This window comes from Mesocricetus auratus, unplaced genomic scaffold, assembly GCF_017639785.1.
Source record: "Mesocricetus auratus isolate SY011 unplaced genomic scaffold, BCM_Maur_2.0 Super-Scaffold_100008, whole genome shotgun sequence".
Classification (NCBI taxonomy): Eukaryota; Metazoa; Chordata; class Mammalia; order Rodentia; family Cricetidae; genus Mesocricetus; species Mesocricetus auratus.
This window is the reverse complement of record NW_024429192.1, coordinates 56,500,535-56,524,644: the sequence shown is the minus strand read 5'-3', so window position 1 is coordinate 56,524,644 and position 24,110 is coordinate 56,500,535. Positions and strand designations below refer to the sequence as shown.

The following is a 24,110-nucleotide window of genomic DNA, read 5'->3' as shown; positions in this document are numbered from 1 at the left end:
CTACAAAAATAGCCACTGAGCTCGATATTGTCACATTTAATTGTTGTAGGTTTGTCTTTTGTTTTTAAAGGAAAAAGCCATGTGAAAACTTACTATTTTATAAGATATATAGACATGGATATATATAGATAGATATAGATATGAGTTAAAGTGTATTTACCATAGGTTGCCAAATAAAAAGCCTAGTGTAGCTATGGAAAACTTCCCCCTTAAGTTGTTGTTCAGAGTTCTCCAAGAGACCTCCAAAACAATTTAGCTAAGGTCATTGCCCTAGTTCACTCCCCAGAACTTGATAATAAGACCCTGTATGGAAGACACCACAAACAATAGTCATAGAACCTGAAAAAAATCAAGTCAGTACTGACCAGGAAGCTTCCTCCCTGCTAGACAGCTATTATAGCACGGAAGGTACTATGCAGGCTGCTGGTCAAGTTGAAGTCATCAACTGTCTTACCCACTGTAAATCCTGCGTACTACAATGACTAGTGGCATAAGTGTTATGGGGGTAACCAATGCTTTCTTATTAGATTTAAGGCTCACTCCACAGGAGTAAACACATGCACAGTACCATAAATATGGCTAGGAATTCATGGTTGTGGAGCTCATATGTTCCTGGGGTAAACTTACTACTATTATTTTTGGACACGTGATCAAACTGCTCTCTAAATTCCTGTCTTGCCACCCATACAAGTGCAGCTCTCAGACATCATCAGAGAAGTGTCTTTGTGCATTGGATGATGGCTAATGCAGAACCTCAGAAATGATCAAAGTATGGAGAACAAGTGACTGAAGATGCTCAGCCATGAATGAGACATATATAACATACCCCTTCCCCAATGCTCACCACAGAAGACAAAGACCGTGAGAGCCAGAGGTTCTGGAAGACTGAAGCACAACAGTGTCTTCTAAACATGGGGGGACTGCTGTGCTCATGCAGCTGTGGGTGGCTGAACAAGGTCAATCCAGTCAACATTCTAGCATGGAGTTAGAAGGGATTCATGCACCCACCCCTAACTAAGGAGCGCTAGACAGTTGATGACCTCTGGGGGAGGAAGATGCAGTTTTGTTAAGGACATGGGTCCAGGTAGGTTGACCACATGCTAGTGAATGGCCACACATCTAGTAGTATACAGACAGCACAATTGAAATCAATGGTTATTAGAAAAAATTTTTAAAAAGAGAACACAAAATCAGTGGTAGGGAATTAGGGGTGAATCTGGGAATAATTAGGGGAAGGACTTGGGGGTAAATATGATAAAAATATATTACATGAAAATTCCAAAGAATTAGTAAAAAATATTTTTAAATTAATAGTTTTAGCTGATCATGCCAAAAGATGAATGGCATAGAGGTGATAAAAGGGAAGAGAAGCTACATTAGGCCTACTTTCAATTCACTTTCATTCTACTTATTACCACCTCCCCCTAAACTCAGCTGTACTCAGTTGCCTGTGACAAAAAATTAATAATTATATTATTCCTACTTTGGTCCTGCTTGAGGGATTTCTGAGAACTAGCAATCTATGGTAAGAATGGGACTGGTAAGGCGAATTTCTACATGGAGCAAAATTGTAGATAGATATAGGAGGGAGGGAGAGAGGGAGGGAGGAAGGGAGGGAGGGAGGGAGCAAGGGAGGGAGGGAGGATAGAGCCAAGGTTATGGAAGTTGTCCTCTCTTCACATGGGCACTGTAGAAGGCCAGCAATGTCAAGAGGGAGAAAGAACCCTCTCCTGCTGATATGGAGCCCACTAGTTTCTAAAAGGCAAAGAAGCAAGCCAGCATTCAGCAAACTGTCTTAGTATCTTAGACCTCACTCCTATTCCTAGAAAAGAGGGACACGTTAAAACAAGGACAGCCTTCCAGTCCCTCTGGGAAAAATGCTCATGTTCTCAAAGAGGGGGGAGTCTTAAGCCTCAGTGTGTCCCTCAAGCTGTGTGCTAAAAATCTACAGAGGACTCAGTTCACCCAGGAGAGACTATGGTGATATAAAAAGGCATGCTTACGGTGGGAAAAAGCATTATATTTTATATTCTATGCACTTATAAATGGGGTAATTTGTAATCTGATCACATTTTGAAAATGAATTTCCACTAAAGTAATTATTTCTGCTATAATAATTTTGAAATGTATTATACTTTGATCATGGGTTGTCTCAAACTCCAGAGTTTTTAAATTATAAAGTATGTTTTCAAGTATATCCCTTGTATTTCTGAATCCTTTATTTTCTAAATGTTAAATTACATGTATCTATTAGTCATTTGTGTGTGTGTGTGCATACATGCTTGCGCAAAGGTCAGAGAAGAGTCTGTAAGAGTTGATTCTCTCCTTGCATCCTCCAAGTCTCAGGGACTGAATTCAGGTCACCAGCTTCAGCAGCAAGTACTTCACCTGAGAACCATCTCACCAGCCAAGGGCAATCTGGTTTTTATTTGGCTGTTTGCAATAGACTAGCCTTGAACTCATGATCCTCTTGCCAAGTACAGTAGAGCCACACCCGGCTCTACATTTTCTTGCAGCATGGGGCACATGTAGGTTTCCAGATAGAACAAGAACCATAATTACACTTCTCTTTCTGTCTCACTGTCCCTGTCTTCCCGCATGTCCCCCCGCCATGTGCATTTTTTCTAAGATTTATTTATTTTTATTTTTCATGTGTAGGAATGTTTTGTCTGAATGTATGTATGAAGACCAAATGTGTGCCTGGTACCCATGGAAGCCAGAAGAGGGTGTCAGATCCCCTGAGACTGGAGTTATATATAGTTGGGAACCATCATGTGGGTGCTGAGAATCAAACCTGGGTCCTCTGTAAGAATAAGAAGTGCTTTTAACCACTGGGCCATCTCTCCAACCCAATGACTACATTTCTTAACTGTTAACTCAAGCTGAACCCAGCATAGTAGACATTTCTGACTATTTACACCCTTAGTTCTTGCTCACAGGGTTTACCTTTTGTTCAGATGTATCATGTGCTTCAGCAAAGGGAAGACAACTTAACAGTCTCACATGTGCTAATTATAGTAAACTCAAATTGTTGTGACCTTCTAGTGATTTACCTGGGAATTGCTGGAGAAATTATGGCCTTTGAATAATAAAAACAGTCTAAAGGGCATCTAGGAAATGTTCTATTAGGCTGTTTTTTTTATTTTGTTTTGTTTTTTGAGATAGGGTTTCTCTGTGTAGGCCTGACTGTGCTAGACCAGGCTGGCCTCAAACTCAGAGATCCACCTGCCTCTGCCTCCTGAGTGCTGGGATTAGAGGCATGCAGCATCACCACATGGCAATATTCTCTTAATCTTAAAGGGAACTAAGTGAATGTATGCATGTAGAAACAGGTTCTTTGGGCTGTCAGTTCTGCATACAACATATGGAGTTGCAGCAGCTGACTTGGTACTATAAGCATGGTAGAATGGAGATGTCCAGATTTGGGTCCCAGACTCTCCATTTGTTGCAAGGCAGGATAAGTGAGTGAATGGGACCAACCCTTCAACTGGAAACAACTGTTCTTTTTATTATTTTTTTTATTTGTAACTTCTTGAAAATATTTTTAAAAAACTAATAAAGCAACAAAGAATCAGGTCAGAGCCCAGGAGAAGGAGAAAATCCAAAGAGACCCCAGAACAGAAAGTAACTTCTACAGGAACAGCATTTACCAACAGGCAAGGAACAAAAGCAATTAAGCCAGGCTTTGGGAAATCAGAAAGAATGGGGGAAACAGAATCCAAAGTTCAAGACCTGCCCACAAAGAAGATACTCACACAAAATAACTATTCCCAGCTAAGCCTCTTCTCAGGAAACAGCATTACCTTCAAAGCAAAAGCCCCCTGGAGATAAGCCAGTTCTCCTGCAACCCCAAACTCAGTTGCCTATGACCTGGCTTCAAAGAACCTCAAGTACTCCACTTAGGTTTAGGTGAAACTAGACTGGTGGCATTCCCAGGAACATGACAAAAGAAAACAAAAAGTGTCCTGGGGAAAACATTGTCATTCTAGGTTTCAAGGAATTGGGGTCTTGGAGTCAACTTCTTAAAAGCATTAGCAACCAAGTACTAACAGGATAGCAACAGTTACTAAGCCAACAGCTGGAGAATCCAAAGAAGTCAATCCAGAACACAGACCAACCTTTGTCTGAGAATATCTGTCAATCAGAATAAACAGTGATAATTTGTGGACTTTTATTCCCATAAAATCTTTCTCAAAAATAGTGAACATGACATAATAAAAAATAACCAAACACAAAAGTAAAAATACACTATGAGGAAAACTACCAGAAACAACAGACTACAGAAAAATACCCACATATATGCTAGATACTTCACAAACCAAACCTTATGTTAAAGTTCACTCCATACAGGGTAAATATAGTCCATTTTTATTTGTCAATTTTACCCAAACTAATATGGGGAAACTGACACACAAAACTTCACATTAGAATTATCAAACAAAAACTATGAAACAAATGTACTATGTTCAGAGAAATTAAAGACGTGTTCAAAAGTTTTTCATGAAACAGGAGAGTAATTTGGAAAACCATTAACTAGTCATTCTAGCACCAAATAGTACAATAATTGATATTAATAAGTCGGTGCACATATTTAATTGCAGATTAGACATAGCTAAGTAGGTAGTTAATAAGCCAGAAGATAGAAAATTGTCTAGACTGTACCATAAGACATAAAATTATGAAAAATACAGAAACAATAATAAAGAACACAGTAGATAGAGTAAGAAATCTCAACATTAATCAAGGAAAGGGGAGAAAATTGGTAAAGAATTTTCCACAATTGATGAACTAATTGTTGCATCTCATGGGTGTGATAAATCTTATGAACCTAAGTAGACTACATAAGAAAGAATTTAATAATATGGACTGCTGATTTAACTGCCCAGCTTCTGAAATTCTTAAGGTGGAAAGGAAGACATACATTTATTGTTTAAGGCATTTTGAGTTTGAACTCAGTTACATGCAGCCAACACCATCCTAAATGATATCCTTGGGGAAAATAAAGCAGCCATCATTTATAGGGTGGCACATGTCACATATATATGGTATTTTAATTCTGAGTTAATGCCCGTGGGACATGGCTCAGTTGGTAAACCACTTTCTTTGAAAACATGAGGATCTGAGTTTGATCCCCAGAAGCTGGGCACAGTGGCATGTACTTACAGTCCCAGCCCCAGAGAGGCAGAGACCTGTGAATTCTTGGTGCTCACTGGCCAGCAAAACTCAGCCTGCTCAACAAGTTCTGGGCCGAGTGACAGACCCTATCTCAGAAACAGAAAGTGTCCTCTGACTTCCACATGCACACACAAAAGGGTGAGGGGCTCTAATTAATACTTCTTCCTGACATTTATTGTTATTACAACTATTTGCCTATTGATATGAGGCCGGAAGGGTAAGAAGAGAAATACAGCCATAATAAGATATCTACAGAGCCAGGCAGAGCTCCCAGCTGAAGCCCCTCCTGGTCTACAGAAGCAGGATATGAAGCCAAGGGAAAAATAACGGAGCCTTTTCTTTGTCTTTGTTCTAGGACTTCCCTAGAAGGTGAACACTGAATTGCAATTTTCCCAAGAAAATTTTGATTACATGTACTAAGGGCTCCCACTATCTTATATATTCCAGGTGTTCAAGGATACTTAAATGGGAAGGGGGAGAGCTCACAAAATAGTTATGCCCATGCCTAGTTACTTAACTTTGATCATTCCTAGTCCAGGAAGCTTCCAAAGGCAAAGAAGACCTAAGCAGAGAGGACACTTGCCCCTGAGTCCAAACCCAGAAGGGGCTGCCTTTCGTTCTTAGGTCCTCAGGACCTGCCCTCACACTGGACCTTTCAGCCTGTGGGATTTTATGGGTTTTCCAGGGATGGGAGGCACAGCATCCCCATCTCTTCTACCTAGCAGCAGTAAGCTCACCTTCCCTCCAGCTCCCTACATGCACCCAGGCTCCCCTGCTCCCCACTCCTGCTGTGTACATGCTGCTCCCAGCCTGGCCCAGCCTCCTGCAGACAGGCAGAATCCATCTGGGATCCTCTCCCTATGGTAGAGAAGGAATCAACACCAGGGCTCTCATTTATTTCATGTGCAGGAGGCAGCAATGAGAAGGAAGCAGGGTGGACAGAAAGGGGAGGTCTAGAAAATTGGTTGTGGTGGACCAGAATCTGGTGGAAGAAATATCTCTATAATTTCAACTGCTTTCAACCACACTGTCTCTAGCTGGAGCCCCCCTGGGTGAAAGGTTTGTGTATTCCTGGGGATGAGAGTTTGTAACCTTAATTATGTCTCAGAGCATTTAGCTGTGCTCATCTTAAAACTCCCAGCATGAAAAAAAAATGTGGTTTCCATTACAGTGTCACTGAGGGACTTGTACAGGGGTTGGAATCATTAAAATGAAAACAAGGATGAGTAAGCCATGCCATTTTGTCTCCAAGACTTACATCCTTCCTCCACCCCTGGCCCTGTACTTTATTTTGAGACAGGCCTAAAATAGTTTATAAAATATGGAGCTCATTATCCCATCTAACAGATTTCATTTTGCATGAATGTAGATTAAAAGCCCCATGCCAATTCTTCCTCCTGGGTTTCTGGGGAAAACACTCCACTGCCTTTACCCGGGGCTGGACACAATTCTGCTGCAGCAAAGAGTCAGGAGGCCCCACTTCTGACTGTATGATTATCACCAGGAAGGATAGAGACGTACATCATGCTGTTGGGGATTCTGAAAACTTTACCTGCATCCTTACAAGTCTGAACCTCAGCTAGATATCCCCAAACCCATGACTTCTTAAGTCTGCCCGGTCTTATATATACAGTGACATTGACAAGGTGAATGGAATAGAACCAGAGTTGGCTACAGTGGTATATATCTAAAACCTCATCATTTGGGAATGTGAGACAGAAGTGTTTCTATGAATTCAAGGTCAGCTGAGCTATGCAGAAACTCTGTCTCAAAAAAAGATGTAGATGTAGCTTAGTGGTAGACTGCTTGTCCACCATGCTCAAGCCCTGAGTTCCCACCTCAGCCCTGAAAAGAGGGAATGGAGGTGGTGGAATGGAGTTGAAAACAGGAATATAATGGAATAAGGCCTCAATGTGGAGTTTTCCGATATCACATCTGGTTCAGCTAGTAAGTGACTCTATGGTTTTGGCAGATTAAAACATCTCTTCAGTACTAACCTTCCTTATTCCTTAAATTAAAGGTCTCTTCCATTTATATCATCATTTTGCTAGCGATAGATACAAATATGGACGTAAAGAGAATAAGAAAAACAAACCATGCCTCTTAGCACTGATCTTGATTGCCTTAATATTTCTGGTTTCAACCTAATCAAACCCCAGCCTCCTTCTGTGACACCAAGTGTCTGCACTTCACTTCTCACCATCACAGTTCATTCCTGTGCTCTGTTCAAATCCTTGAAGATCCAACTGCTCACAAATCCAGAACACACAGAAGCAAGTGCACACATGGGTCACCTGAATTTCTTTAAATGTTCCACTCCAGGTCTCCTGTTTTGTGTGGAGCAGGAAGAAGAGACTGGACTCTTACACACAACAACCCTCCCTGAGCTGACCCTTGGGAAATTAATTCAATGGCAATTCAGGTGATCACACAGGCAGAGAGAGAGAGAGAGAGAGAGAGAGAGAGAGAGAGAGAGAGAGAGAGAGAGAGAGAGAGAGAGAGAGAGAGAGAGAGAGAGAGAGAGACCATCTCTTTTCCAGTTCTGGGTCCTCTATGTCCCTCTAGTTAACTCAAATATAAAGTGAGAATGGCACTCTCTACAATCACAGGGTGACTGCAGGCTTGAATGAAGCAGATCAGAATCCACGTAAGGTCACACATTATGACCTCATCTTATGTCCTCATATGTCTCATCTTAGTCCATGACATTGACTGCTAAAAACAAGGCATCTGAACTTGAAATGTTAAAGTATTTTCTTATTTTATTTTTTCTATTTAAAAGAAATAATTTCTAAGTACTCTTTTTTTCCTCCCAACAGAGAGAGTACCCATTCTCTGGTCTCCCAAACTTATCTGCACTATCTAAGTCAGCCAATTCCTGCTTTCCAGGCCACTGCTGGACTTTGAAGCACTTACTGCAAGTTGCTATTATAAATTCAACTGTTGCTTGACCCGTGTGCTATCTGCTCACTCTCCATAAGACAAACTGCGTGGAGACTTCATGCTTTATTCATGCTGTTTCCCCAGCAAACGGCACAGTGCCTCGAATGCCTAGATTCGCTTTCGGTGCTCTTACTTTCAAGTGGATTCAAAAACCATTTCTGTTCATCATTTTCTAAATTCTGCCACTGTCCTATCCCCTAACCTTAAATGCATTCAGGCCTCCCTTCTTAAACAAAACCACCACTTGAGCCTAATGTCCCACCAACCACTGGTCTATTTTTACCTTGTATTTTCTGACATATTTCTCAAACTAACAGTATGCACTGGCTGCTGCCTCATCCTCACCACTTCCTCCCACTGCAATCTGGCTTCTCATCATCAAAGCACTGAAACAATGTTGCAAGCCGTCACCAATGCCTTCTGCTACCAAACCCTTTGACATGTGCCATCTCCCTGCACATGTGGATCCCTAACTCTCTTTCCCCTGAAATCATCGCTGCTCCTACCCTTAAGAAATAGATTCTCATGTCTCCAACTTCCACAAACTCTCTAACCTGTGCTATCTTCCCTGGACTATTATTAGTTTCACTGTCACTTCTGGGCATCTGACACAAAATCATGCCCCTCCTGCATCGGCTGCTCCCTCCCTGGAACCACTGCCAGACATTCTGCAGCTGCTAGGAATAGGGTATTCTGGGATCTAAAGTCAAGGTTCCAACTTCTGTTCAGTGTGACTACTACTTTTCTAGCTAACTGTAAGCATGGCCCTTCTATCACCCCCAACATATGAAGAACCCAAAATTCCTGTTGCTCTTGTCATGCTGTTCTCATGCATCCAAAGTCACATTTTTAAAACCCCACCAGAACCAGGCGCTTGTGTTCAGGAGTTCCCTGGGACTTCCCTCACAAGTGTATTCTAGGTACACTGAACTCGTCTTCAGCCTGGCATCCCCTGCAGCTCTCATGGTGCCTCCGCCTATTTCACTAACTGGAATGTCTGACTTCACCAAAGTTCTATTTGACATTCTGGAAAGACATACTCCTCCGGGTGAATAGTTTTTTCTTTCCTCCTATGCATTCCTAGTTAATTTTACTTACCAATTTTATTGCAAAGTACCTTCCGTGCATCCAAGTTTTTCCTTAGGCCATAACCACTTCAAATTATGCATCTTGGTATTCCCAGCCCCTAAGTCTACTGCCTGATACATAAGTATTATTCAATACATTTTAATGGACTGCTATTACCCCACCACCAATTGTTTATAACCCGACATGTAAGCATAGAGTGACCTCAATCTCTCTCTCCAACTTCAACTCTCACCACATAAATGTTCTGCATTCTCTGACTGCCACTCTCATAATTAAGTCACCGCATTGCCCATTCTGTTGACACTGTGGATCCTCTCACTAGATAAAAAAAGATTCATGAAGACAAGTCCACTGTCTTCTTCAACACTATTCCCAGATCTTCAAACAGAGCATAGCACATAGTAGGTCCTTACAAGATATTTATTGGATGAATAAGCATGCTGTTCTTCATTCAGCCCACTCCCTCCTAGGGATTCAATGTGAAATACTACACCCTGATATCATACACAAGTATTGTAGGTGTTACTGGTATGTGTTTAGTTGATGCTGTAGGTATTGTTGCATGGACCTTGACCTACTAGAGTTAGAAGAGAGACTCTACTTACAGGTAACCCACAACCAGATAGAGGGGCTATGAGACTTGGAGATGCAAAACTAGTTTGTTGTTGGTGGTGTTTTGTTTTGTTTATTTGTATCTGTATGAATGTTTTGCCTGCATGTATGTCTGTGCACCCCACATGTCCTTGGTGCTCATGGGGACCAGAAGAAGGCATCAGATTCTCTTAGAATTAGAGTTACAGATGGTATGAGTCACCATGTGGGTGCTGGGAATTGAAGCTGGGTCCTCCTAAAAACTATGAGCTCCTATCCCCCAGCTTTTGGTTTCTAGGATCCATTCAGGAGATGAATTACAAAGTTCCATACAGCAGGAATCTGATCTCCAACCCCTAAAAGGCCCCTGTAACACCTGCAGACACTACTACTACTTCAACTATTAGAACTGTATCTAAGGCTTTCACTATTTCACAAACCACCTCCATCCACAAAGTGAAAAACAAGCCACCAACTACACCTGAAATTCACTTTACTTTCTGACCATGGAAGAAAACACCTTTCAGCCTTCAACAACCATTAAGTAACCCTCAATGGAAGAACGGGCCCTGGGAAGCCATGTTACCCCAGGAGAGCCTCAATACTTTCCTTTCCTCCTATCACAGTAACCTCTGCCCCACTGCTGAGAAACCCCACACCAGTACTCCAAAGAGAGGCTCCCACTGTCCTCCTTCCCCCAGGGCTTGGCCTAGATACAGCTTACTTGGCAATCTCACACCGCAGACAATGCAGTACAGTGATACCCTCTCCATCTGCCAACAAGGGAGGTAGCTGGACACCGTTTCACATGCATGCTGAAGATGGAGATGCAGGGAATCTCTACAGGTGTCACAGTCAGCATAGGTGCTAACCCATGTGACATGGAAACATGGGTCCTAGACCCTGGCTTTTCTCTTAGCACTGGCATGGTTTTGGCAAAGCAATTACCTCTACAAGCCTGCTTCCCATCTGTGAAATGGAAACCCATGTGATCTGCCCCAGATAAGGGTACTGTAGACCAAAGGGCAAGGTAACATACTAGCAATTATAAAATCCTCACTGTTCTCTTTTGAACTCTTTAGTAAGACTGTGATAATCCCTTGTTCCCAGAGTGTTCAGCTATCCTCTTAACATTATTTACTCAATTTCATATTAGGATACATGTGACCCAGAAGGAACTTCAAAGAAATGGTGGGGACAACTGACCTCTAGAAGCAATTAATCTCCATAACAACTATAGAAATCCTAAAGGAAAAGCACTGAGTACCTGCTGGCGTTGGGTGCTGACCACACGTCTTGACTTCTTCAAAGCTCACAGTGACACAGCATGGCATACATTATTACTAGTCACTGAGCACACTGAACCACTGATTCCTGGACCTTGCACCTGAGAGCCCATAGCAGGAGACAGGACTGATTAGGACATACAAGTCAAGAGAATGAGAAGGGGAGGAATGTGGGCCACCATCTATAAAGAAGGCTTCCCATTTGGAAAGGAAACAAAGGGAAAAGGTCTGAGGAGGCTCTGGAAGAGACAGGGCACAATAGGTGGTTGTTCTGTGACAGTGTTGCAAACTGTCACAGATAAGAGGCCTGGTTCCTCTAGCAGGCATATGCCTGTGACTTTTAAAGCTAAGTTAAAGTCACTTGGTCTTATATGAATTTTCAGCTCGAGGGGAAAGATGTTTACAAACAAAACTCCTCTCATTAGAAAAACTCCAGCACAGGAGAATCGCCCAATAAATGTTTCATACAGGTGTCATGTGTTTCTCTCTTCTTTTTCTCAATGACTATCCGAGTCATACCAAGTGCATACACACAGCCACTAACAAGAACAGGAAAGCCGTCCTAGGAGAACAGTCGGAGCCTGTGGCAGACTGGGCTAAGCAGAGACATTGAGTGCAGGCCAGACAGAGGTCAAAGCTGTGTAGATAACTAGGCCATCATAAAGTCAGAGACAGGACATCTGCCAGTGACAGGAACCAGGGACAAGAGCAGTACAGACAAGACCACCCAAAGACCTTTCACAAGCCAGGCCATGTGGGCTAGCTGCCTCTTGATCCTGCACTGCAGTTGGGCAAAATCAGTCCTTGGCTTGGAATGGTTGAGAATGCTGCAGGTTGGGAGAACAGAAAAGAGTCAGTCAGAGAGATGGGAACACTCTTAGCTAGAGAGGAACCTCACTCTGTGAAGGCCTTGGATAAGAATCCCCCTCCCATCCCATCTCTCCTACAGTATAAAAGGTATCATCCTTTCTCTGCTTCCAGAAGAAGGTGGGCAGTACCCACCTAATGACAGTAGAACTTACCTTGAATAAATAAGGAAAGATTTTTCACATGCAATGTGACAAACTGCCGTCCTAGGCAGTCAGAACTGAGAACTCTAAACTTAAAGCAAGCTGGGGCCAATCAACCTTCTGGAGCACTGGGCAAATGTTTCCCCAGGAATATGAAGGAAGCCCAAGGTTTAGTTAAGTGATCATAGAAAATGTGCATAGCTTCTAAAGAAAGTTGCACAAATCATGCCCAAAAGATTACATTCTTTTACATTTTGTTCCTTGTTCATCCTCTTTATTCTGTATTTGCTATTCTCACAGTGACTATCTCATTTCTCTTGTTGTTTTACCCCAGAGTCATTTTGCCTTTGTTCTCTGGCATTACTTTAAAAGATGGCAACAAGCAGTCCCCAACCTTGGCTCTATCAGAATCACCTGCACAGATGCCAGTGCCAGTCTCTGCCAGGGGTTCCAATCTAGCTTCCTGGGTTGGGCCTGGAAAGAGAATGTGAAAACTACATTGAACTAAGAGATCTCAGATGATCCAATGTACATTGAGGGATGGGAACCAGTTGATCTGAAATCCCAAGTGCTTTATGGTAGTCATTAGAATGTAAACGATGCCCTAAGAAGAGATCAAGCAGCCAAAAATGTATGTTATGAATTCATTCTCTCATTTAGATGTTTCCAAACACCATTTTTACCATATGCAAAAATCTTCTACACTATACTTTCTTTTATATTGTTTTAAATTTACTCCATTTTATACAGAAATTTATTTTTTTAAATAATGGATTGGAGTAAATGCATGATGATAAGGGCTAGAAAGACAGCTCAGTCCATAAAGTGTTGGACTTGCAAGGTGAGAACCTGAGTTTGGATTCCCAGAATCCACGTACAAGAAGCAGTACACAGTAGTGGCACACGCTTGTAATTCCAGCACTGGGGAGGCATATGGCAGGAGGAAACCGGGAGGTCACTGGCCACCCAGCCTAGCCTACTCAGAGAGCACCAGGCTGAATACAAGACCCTGTGGAAAGAAAGAGGGAGGGAGGGAGGGAGGGAGGAAGGGAGGGAGGGAGGGAGGGAGGGAGGGAGGGAGGGAGGGAGGGAGAGCACACAAGAAAATGCATGCTGCTGAAGAGAAGGGAAAATCAAAGTTAGCAAGCAGGAAAAGGAGAGGGAAAAGAGGACACAGTGAACAGCCTGGGAGTGAAAATGGACAGAAATTTTGAGATGGACTGAGAGTAGTAGACAAGCAGTCGGGAATGGGGTATAGGTATCATGAGTGTGCTCTAGTGTACTAGGACAGCAAGAACAGGCGTGAGGGGCAGAGGCTGAGAGGGCAGGGAGGCTGCACGAGCAGACATCTGTGGCTGCAGTAGTTTAGACAGGAAAGGTGGAGGGTGAAGAGAAGGCCACAGTGAAAATGAGGCACTAATGAATGAGGAACAGCTAGGGTTAAGAAGGCCTGCATGGGTGAGGTAAGATGAAGCATGGGCAGCACAGCAGACTCAAAGGTTGGGCAGAATAGAGACCTACCATGCTGAAAAACCCAAACAATATCTGTAAACCACCCGAAGTAATCTCATGGGCTGGTAGTGTAGAATTTCCCACATGCTGGTAAACCCTCACTGGACCCATCAGTTCCCTGCAGAAACACCAAAACTCAATACTAAGAGGGAGCTTGCTTCTTGTGTTTCTTATCTGCATGAGCTTTTTTTCTCTGGTGGACATCTCCATCACGCCAACTATCTCCTTAGCCAACATATGGAAGCCCAGACCACAGGCAGTAGAATTGATAAATGCCCAGCAATGCACACAGTAATAACTGCATTCGTTATTAATGAGAATAAATCATCAAAATGCAATGTCTGAGCAAGCTGACAGTTCATTATCACATAAATCCTTGTATACAGCACAGTTGAGTTCTCAAACACAACAGATTCAGTTTTAAGTCTTACTATTAGCTGAACAATGATGGGGGGGATGAAAAATGTGTCTATAGTAAGAAAGCACAGTTATTTTCTGTAAAGTTTATTTCTGCTTCATGGTGTGCTCTGATGTTTCCTCCCTTTTAAGTATGTCAAGTCACAGACGCATTTCTCCTCCAGTCACAGATGTGCAGACAACTCAAGCCAGAACACAGCCTGTCCATTATTTCCATTTCCTGGGCTAAACTCATCATTCCCTCTTTGCCTTCCTGAGGCCTGAGACTTTCAAGGCGACATAAGGCACAGCAATGGCAAGGAAAAGATAAAATCCTAAAACAGATGAAAGGCACTAAAATTCTGTCTCCATGGAGATCTGAGGGAAATTTGTTCACTGCTCTATGAGGCAGGTTTATCATTCACTAATTCATTAATTCATTCATCCAACTTATATTTGTGGAGCATTTCCTATGAGCTAGCTCAATCTGCAAAACATTCCATTTCCTACGCAATGCTGGCTAACATTACTATATACGCAAAATCCTGTTGTAATGGATGCAAGTATGTCATGTGGACATACTGTTCATAATACTGTATTGTCCATCAACTAAAACTGAGTGACATGAACAATGTTCAACCCACTCCAGCCTTGAAATCAGATGCCCTAAACAGTCTGGATCTTCATGTTAAGAAACTCCTATAGATACTGTGTACAGGAATGACCATAGCCTATACATTATGGCCAAATGGGCATGCACAGACACACAATTCTGGAGTCAGTTTCTGCTGCCTAAGGGATCAATCAATCTACAAATCCATTATTGTGGGATGCTTTTACAGGAACTAATACATTTCCTGCAAACTCTATGATGTAGGTATTATTAATCTTCTCATTTTTGAGCCAAGTCTAATGAGCCAAGGACAGACTATTTATTCAAGGACTCTTAGAAAGTAATGAAACTAGTACCTGAAACAAGTTTGCAGCTCATGGATTCCAGCATTTCATAGGAATTGAAAATAAATTATTATTATCATAGTTTATATTTTAGCATCTCCTTTCTTCTTTAAATTAGTATGATATGATAATCTGAACATGGCCTCTGTTCACAAAAATATAAATGCTCTCTATGTCGCTAGCAATTCCTCAGTTGCTTACTCAGCTCTGGGTTGTTGCACATCACCTGTTCCTGTCTTTCCCAGGTGCCTGCAGGAGAGCGGGAACTGGCGTGTTATTGATGAGACCTAACAGTCAAAGGGCACTTTGTTGCTGACAGGCACTGGGATAGGTTTCATCTGCAGCCTCTCACCTAACCCCTACAACAGCCCCTTAAACCAGCACCAGTACAATAGGCATCTCTTTATGCAGTGGGAGGAAAGGAGGCACAGGGACGCTGAGAGGTAATGACTTGCCTGAGATCACACAGAAAAGGGGTGGTTTTCTTACCCTTCCCAGTCTATGATCCCTACCTACAAAGTCCTGGCTCCCTTCTCAATCCTCATTTCAAGTCTGGCTTGCTATGGGTATCTCTCAGTGCTAGTGAAAGCCTGCTTCCCGAGTATGCTGGCTTGGGTTCCTCCATCTTTGATTTCTCCCCCGATAAGGTCTTGGTACATCTGTCCTGAGCGGCTCTGCTTGCACCTAGCATTTGCCTCCTGGTGTACCTGAGACTACCCCTGATTGGGGGTGGGGATACAGTTCAGGGTAGGTAGCAGAGCTTTCCAAGACGTATCTTTCATCAAAGAGTTTGTCTCACTCTTGCCAAAACTTCTTAAAGGAGCCAAAGCTCTCAAACACAGCATTCCACATTTTATAAACCAATTACTACACAAAGTTCACAGTGGCCTTTCTTTACAGTGGAAGGTCTGGACTTGCATGTTACTACCAGAGGATTTGATTATATTAATAAATGAGATGAAATGGAATTAAGGTCAGAGTAACTTGAAAAGTCAAGCTGTCCCTCTTCCTTTTCATAACCACAAATTCCACACAGGCTCTATCTGTAGACAGTCCACAAAGGGAGCTGTCCCTAGGAAAAGTGCTGTAGCTCCATGATGCCAAACACAGTCACTGAAGAACTTCTCTTTTGCTAAGCACCTAGTGTGCACACTAGCTATGATGGTATGTTTTACATGCAGGGGTTAAATAATTCCTACATGATAGGGCAGACAGGTCCCAGAATGCCCATTTCACAGATGGGGAAACAAGCTCAGATGAACACCCAAGTCCATGTACGGTCACAGAGCTGGGCTGAAATAGAAGTCTGCATAGGTAAGCCCCAGCTTCCACTGTTGGGACCAGTCTCCTCTCTGCGTCACTTCTCAGATGCAGCTTAAGTTGCCTGACTACGACACTGAGCCTGGTGAAAACCCAGCAAGAAACGTGATTGTGTTGTACAGCTTCTCCCCAAATGGCTCTGTGCTCCCCATCCGCAGCTAGGTCACATAGGTCCCCAGAAAAGCAGCCTGTCTTTTATCTGCCATGGTTTGCTACCTGCTGCTGCTCCATGCCTTCTTTCTTTCCCCCTCGCTTCCCTTTCTCCGTGTCTATGTCACACACACACACACACACACACACACACACACACACACACACACATGCTTATATACATACACACATACACAGACAGACACACGACCAGATACCCACTCAGGATACCTCGATCCAGCAGCCGAAGTAAGCGGAGATACCAAAGATACCACTGGTCCCAGAAGCGGTCCGTCATCCCACCCTGAACTCATCCTTCACAGCCAGTCTCCAGGGCAGAGCCTCATCCCACCACCACCACTGACCGACCGACTCCAGGCCAGATTCGCTGGTGTTGGGCTCACACGCAGCCTGTTCTTAGCAAATGCCTGCCTGCAAAGACAGCCACCAGTCCTCCCACACAGAAGCTGACTGTGCCGGGAGCCCGTTTCACAGCAACAAAGGAGCAAGTGCAGAACAACGCAGCCGTGTGCAGACTGAGCCTGCATGGACCCCAGGGGAGGTTGGAGATGCGGGGGAGGGAGTCAGGGAGGGCTCTTGCACAGTAACAAGGTTTGAAGTAGCCTTGGGAATGAAAATCCACAGGCGAGACCACGTTTAAAATTTCCTTCTAGTATCTCCTACCATACTGGCTTCCTGTGCCTCCCACACAGAGGCCAGCGACTCTTCCAATAGGATGATGAATGGGAAACCAGATGCTCAATCCTCCTGGACTCTAGAACCAGTCCAAAAAGTCCAGGAGTCTGGCTGCCTCACTGTGGGAACCTCAGGTACTCCCCATCCAAGGCTGCTAGACCCCCACGGCAAGAAAAGGGCTTGCTGGCCCTTTCTTCCTCCTTCCCCTCACAGATTCTATTCAGGAGACAGCAGCATGGGCTCTGAGGTACTACGTTCAAGTCTAACCCCAGTTCCTACTGAACACTTGCTGGCCTTGAGCAAGCTACTTCAGTCCTTCCCCCTCAGTCTCTCCTCTACGAACTGGAAAGACCGGGGTTTGCTTCACAGAGAAACTGTGAGACTCCGCACAAAGGAGGGAAGCCCCTGGCATCACTGGCAAGTGGGGCAGACAAAAGATTACCTCTGACCTTCGCCCCCGCCCTTAGAACCTTAGCTCCCTGTGCCTCTCACCCTGCGGCCTTATCCCATGCCTCTGATCCAGCACCTCCTGCCAGAGTCCTTTCTCTCCACGCCCCTCCTCAGGGTCAAACCCTGACTCAAATGGCACAGAATCCGGGCAGCTTGCCCCATCTTCCCTCCTTTATATGTCGTTTTCAATCTACTTCCTCCTTTGTGTGACCCTTTTCCCTTACTGGACCATCAGCTACAGGGGGCAGATATGCTCCTCAGTCACCTTTGGGTCCTCCAAAGCACCTGGTAGGTACCGTGCATTATCTCAGAAGCATTCCAGAGACTGTTGACTGAATGAGCATGGGATTCTGGGAAAGCCATGCCACCTTACCTGGAAAGCAGGAGTTTGCTACCACACCTATTTCAGGCATGGAAAAGTTGCGAGTAGGAGAAGAACGCTCTGCTCTTGCCCACCTCAGGACCGCTGAGCCAGAGGGCTGGCCGCTTACACTGAGAGGGCTGTCCCTCTGGTGAAAGGGGGTCCCCATCACAGAAATGGAAGCAGAGGGGACTCCAGGTCTAGAGTACCTTCACTCGACAGCCATTGCACATCATCCCTTGCAACATCTGTCCAGCCTGGGCTACACCAGCTGCTCCTCCCAGCCTCCCAGCCTCCCAGCCTCTACTGGGCAGCTGGAGTGAAGGGGGCTCCTCCAGCCTCTGCCATTCCTGGGACTCTAAGGTAAATAGTGTGCATGTTTCTGAAGGACTAGGCAGAAGGCCTGTGGGGGAAACTAGGAGAGAGGAAGAAATAAGCAGAGCCACAGTCTCCACCCCCTGTCCCTGCCGAGCATCCCTACTGCCTCAGCAGGCCTTCTTAAAGGGCAGCTGTGGGACACAGCAGAGTCCTCACCCCCCAAGAGGCTATGCTCTGTTAGTGCAATTTTGTTACTGCCTTAAATGGACAAGAATCTTGTGAGCAGTTTACACAAGAATGCAAAGCCCCCTCCTCTCTTCAGAGAGAAATGACCCACAGTCTTCCCCTTTTGTGAGTAACAAGAATCCATTGCTCACACGTGGCCTGTTCTTTTTAGCTCACAGAGTACTTTCTCATCTGTCAGCTCCTTTGGACTCAAACAACCTTGCCAGGTCTGCTGGACAAGAATGATCTTCCCTGTCTACAGAAGGCCAAACCCGTGTTCCAACAAGTTTAAAAATTTTCGTCAAATGATACATAGGTGTGATCTGCCTCCCCCTTGTAAAGGTCTCTGGGGCTCACGTCCAGATAGGATGCAGCACCTCTCCTTCACAGGAGAGCTAGACTAACAGCAGCACTTAAGAAGCAGGGCAGCGCCAGCATGCCACAGGCACGGGATGCACAATGACTGGCAAACAACCTTTGATAGTTTTGCCTTGGACCCTGGCTTATGGTTGGCCAGAGAGTACATCTCCAAGTAAGAATGGCAAAGTCATTTTCCCTAGTGCAACTTACAGGAAACTTGAAACGTGAGATTCCTACCACAGCAGAAGACCTGAACAGAGAGGGGCTCTGGAAGAGCAACATCACCTGGGAGGCAGGCAGGCAGCCCGCATGCCCTTATAAGCACATGTATAATCTGCAATGCTCTCCTGGTGCTGATGCTGGGGTTAGAAAAGGAAGCTAACGCTATCCTTACTTCCATAGAAAAGAGAATAAAGACTAGTAAAGAACAACATGGGTGCAAGCACTTCCCCCGCACACAGTGAACCCTGGAACAACATAGCATCACCCATTGGGTCAAGCCCAGGAGGAACCCATTCAGCCTGGAATTTTATTCTCAGTTGGCTTCAATCCACTAACCAGGGCTCCTCGGTGCTCCACAGCCCACCACTGCTCATTTCTACTATTCCCACAGAGCGTCATAAGCCTTCCTTTAAAACGCCTTTCTAGAAGTTGAATAAAATGTTCCAAGAGACTGCTAGGATTGTCATTCAGCCGTAGTGCAATCAGAAAGGACGGGCTATTGCCAGGACAAGGCCTTATTAGGTAGGTTTTTGTTGTTGTTTTGTCTTGAACAGTGATGACACAGTGGTTCCTTCTTTCACCATAGTCAAAGCAAGCACAGCCATTCCTGTTGGCGTGGCTCCTTCAGCCCACTCCACTGACAGTCAGTGACTGCAGGCCAGCAGCACCATCCACTGCAGAGGGATGCTGCCTGTCTGGCTGCGCTGCAGCTACTTGGTATCTTAACTGGGATGTGTTCCCTTCTCTTCAGTGTTCCTTCTTCCTTTCTTGGCACTGTTCTCTCTCCATCTTTTCACCCGCCCAAGGGAAAAACACTGTGTTCTCAACCAGATAAAGCCAGCATAAGTGGATGGAGCAGAAGGCAAGCAGCAGCGAGGGAGGAGAGAACCAATTACACCCCACATCTTCTCCACTCACCTCCCAGGACAACTGGGACCACTAACCTCTCAGCAGCACTAGCCACACTCCTCAGTTACATGCAGTAGCTGGCGAGTGAAGACCACACAAGAGGTGGCACAGTTGCTGGTACCGGCATCTGTGAGCCAGGACGAAGCCTGTCCACAGACACAGGGTTCTCCTCCCACCCCACTCCAGGAGGTAGGCGCCATCGGGCTGCCATTTTTCTGGTACCGGCATCTGTGAGCCAGGACGAAGCCTGTCCACAGACACAGGGTTCTCCTCCAACCCCACTCCAGGAGGTAGGCGCCATCGGGCTGCCATTTTCCTGGTACCAGCATCTGTGAGCCAGGATGAAGCCTGTTCACAGACACAGGGTTCTCCTCCAACCCCACTCCAGGAGGTAGGCGCCATCGGGCTGCCATTTTGCCCTGCAAGCTGTGCTTTGACTTCAGCGTGAACCACTCTGGCAGACACCACCCTCAGCCACCTCCCACAGCACTTCTGACCCCTCAGCAGCCAATGCCCAAGTGGTAAATGGAATTCAGCAGCAACATCTCAGAGATGTCACCTGGGGAATGGCATGGACACTTGCCAGTCTCTCCTATGAGAGCCCAGTGTCCCTGGGTGAACAGGCTCCTTGGGTCCACACATGAGGATATCTTTAAAAAGTATCACCCAGACACTGAAATTCAAGTCCACCTCTCCCAGGAGGCCTCTCCCAGCTAATCTCACCTGCTCTCACCTCAGTGTCCTCAAAGTTTAATGGGCAGCAGATTCACCTTGGAGGGGTGGCAATTCATGCAGATGTCGTATTCCCAGAGGCTCCTCTGGGTGACTCAGAGATGGTGGCCTGTCTGCTCTGTCCCCGCTCTCCCCTCTTACCTTCAGCACTAGCTTCACTAAAGTATTTTGATTGAATTCTGTGAGGTACCTTGTCTGCTCACACAGCCTAGCAGTCCAGGACAGAGGGACTCTGAGTTCCTTGTCCTGGCAGGCTAAGAAAGATCTGGCAGAGGGTCGCACGGGAAGGGCTAGACACCATGTACCCTAGACACAGAACTGAACCTCAGCTCTCCTCAGGGTTCAGAACACATCCCTGCTGCAGGGTCACTGCAGATCTGTACAACAGCTTTAAGTGTCGCCTCAAATATTGGTCAGGCAACAAGGGGGACAGACAGGGACTGATTAGCCTGCATTGTCCCTGCCCCTGTGCTGCTTTCCAGGTGCTCACCTCTGACCTCTGGGAGATCTTATCTCTCCCTTGACCTAGAAAGATATCACAAAACCTCTTACTGCACTGGCTCAAAACCAGTCAAGTAGAAGAAGCCAACCCTCCCTCTCTTTCCCGCCCTCCTTTGAGGATTTGTACTTCTCCCGCAAGCCACTAGAAGCTCCATGTTGGTCTGAATCTCCAATGTTGCCACCCCGACAGCCCCATCCAACCAACAGCTGTTTCTCAGTTTCTTAGAGCCTTTCTATCCTGGGTCCAACTCTCTCTTGAGTAAGTACTATGTATAGTGCTATAACAACCTGATCCCTTCTGTAGTATTTGTGATAACCTTAGGAAATATTTGCACTCTGGCCAGTGGAAGTCTAGATCTCAGATAGTGACCTGCAGTGAAGGATCAGGCCCCAGAGATACTTGTCTCCCAACCGTCCCAAACTCACTCACCTAGTCAGACCATGACCACCTGGCAGCCTTTCCCAAAGCACATACATTGAAAAAGAAAGTTAAGCAACCTGGGAAAACAGCTCAGAACCAAGGAACCTTGTCCATCCAGAGGTCAGTGTGACCTGAGTGTTCTACACAGCACGGCTCCTCCATCTCTTTGCACTGAGAGTAGTTATTTTGCCCACAAAGGAACAGCTGTAACTCCATGACCTCAGGCCACCTCAAGCCAACAGCCTGCCTGTGTCTTGGGAGATTAGTTTTCTCTCTGCCACATGCCCAGCTTCCAAGAATCAGGAAGTTGAGGTAACCAATTACCACCACAAAAACCAAGCTCATACAGGCCCTTTTCTCTCATCTCATACCTTTCTCCATCTCCTCCAAACCCTGTGATGTCCTACCATACCAAATCTATGCAGTAAAACCAAAGCACCGCACAATTAGCCAGAGTTGACAACTGTGAGCAGAACTCACAAAGGGACTAAAATGAGCTTACTATGCCCCCAAAGAAACACTAGGTATTGGTTAGCATATATCTACAGCCAACATTTAAAAAAATACTCTCTGAGAAATTTCTCCTTTTAAAAAATGTACAATACTAGGGTGGGACAACCTACAATTAAATCAGAGATAAACACCTTAGTATTTACATACATGCACCATCTAAGGTAATAAGACAGCTACACACTAGCCAGTTTAAATCCCTTGGTTCTTATTTTCTTTATTTTTCCTTTTTCAGTTTAAGTGTGTCTGTGTGTGTATGTGTGTGTCTGAGTGTGTATGTGTGTGTCTGAGTGTGTATGTGTGTGTATGTGTGTGTATGTGTGTATGAGTGTGTTGTCTGTGTGTGTATGTGTGTCTGTGTGTGTATGTGTCTGTGTGTATATGTGTGTCTGTGTGTGTATGTGTGTGTCTGAGTGTGTATGTGTGTGTGTGTGTGTATGAACACATGCATGTGTATGTCTCAGAGGACAACTTGAAGGAGTCCTCTCACTTTACCACATGTGTGCTGGGATCAAAATTGAGGAAATCAGTCTTGGTGACAAGCACCTATTCCCATGAACCATCTCACTAGCCCCTTAATCCTTATTTTCAAAAACGAAAGAATCAGCCAGAAGCGTAACTCTCACCTATAATCCCTTACTGAGGAGACCAAGGCAGCAGGAACACAAGTTCAAGGCCAGTCTGGACTACAGAAAGAACCTTTCTTTAAAATGATTAGCCATGTGGACAGCCCTGAGCACCACAGAAGTGGGAAAGGAAGTTCTGTAGAGCTGTTCTGGTGGAGAGCAACAACTAACCTGCATCCCTGAGAGTCCATCAATCCGGGCCTCACGTCATGCGCAAATAAGGCCTAGTCAAAGATAGCAGGAGACACAAACTCCATACCTTCAAGAAGGAAAGTATTATTAGACTTGGGAGGGAAGGTTTACCCGAGCATGAGATAGATGGTTTCCTTACTCTCTAGATTGGCACACAATCACGTGAGAATTGGGGGCCCGACAACAGCCATCAGAGGTCTTCTTTTCACTGTGTCTTTTTACACTTTTTGGACTTTTACTATATTACCTAACTTTTAAAAAGACATTTTAAAATAACAGAGTCAAGAATTGGAGTCTCCTGCCATGGTAGAAATATAAGCCACATAAAAGAGAACCATTGTAGATAGAAATTCCCAGGAGTCCCAGCTCCTGTCTAGAAACAACTTACAGCACATGAATAAGGCCTCTTTGGAGGTTCCTGCCACCCCATCTTCCTAGTAGAACCAAAGGAATCTGGATATATCAGAGCTGCCTGGTCACCCCAATAATCATAAGAAAGGATAAAGAGTCTAAGCCATTATAGTTTGGGGGAATCTTTATAGTACAACAGATAAGCAAGACAGGGAGTGACAGATGCATGAAGTACAGGCAAAGCCACAGACGAGGTAAGATCATGAAGAGAGTCTTGCAGGATAACTATGTCTCATTTCACCTAGAAGACAAAGAGCATGGCTAGTCTATTTATCTACCTGTCTACTGATCTTAGAATTAGAATCCTGAAGACAGGGTTGTCACAGAGGGTGTCTAATTAACATGCTTGCTTGAATTTTAAAAAGAAGTCAGCCGTTCTCTGACAGAACGTGAATACATCTGATTTGGCAGCTTGCTTTCCCGAGACTTGTGTTTTCCAATTCATGTGAATCCAAGATTTTGAAGAAAATATATTTAAAGCCTATATACAATATTCAACAGGCTAGATTACATGTTATTTGCAACTATTGAAACTTAACGCTAAAAAAGTTAAATGTGTGAAACAGCACACAGTTTTCGATATTCCTTGAGGACGTACGGAAGTGCAAAAACCCACTCAACTGTGGCAGGCATACCCACATATAGGAGAGCTTGAGACCCATGGCAAACAACTAGGAGGCTTTCTGTGAGTTAGCATGCCAGAGCTTCAAGAAGAACCACTGAAGGGCGAGTCTGCAGTCCACTGGT

General features: G+C 44.7%; 1 protein-coding gene across 22 annotated transcripts in view; it reads right to left on the bottom strand.

The window, feature by feature from the left end:
* Positions 1-24,110, bottom strand: part of Kalrn (kalirin RhoGEF kinase) — a 597,009-nt gene that overhangs the window by 523,244 nt on the left and 49,655 nt on the right. For 3 of the 22 annotated variants that reach the window (XM_013114479.3, XM_013114486.3, XM_040750873.1), the window contains exon 1: positions 16,652-17,214. The exons of 4 other annotated variants lie outside the window; for them this stretch is intronic. In XM_013114479.3, coding sequence (XP_012969933.1) covers positions 16,652-16,727 — 76 coding nt within the window. In that variant the 5' untranslated portion in view covers positions 16,728-17,214. Of the gene's footprint in view, positions 1-16,651; positions 17,220-24,110 lie in introns of those variants that run through there. 15 more of the 22 variants (XM_013114478.3, XM_013114481.3, XM_040750874.1 and 12 more) reach the window with 11 other exon arrangements.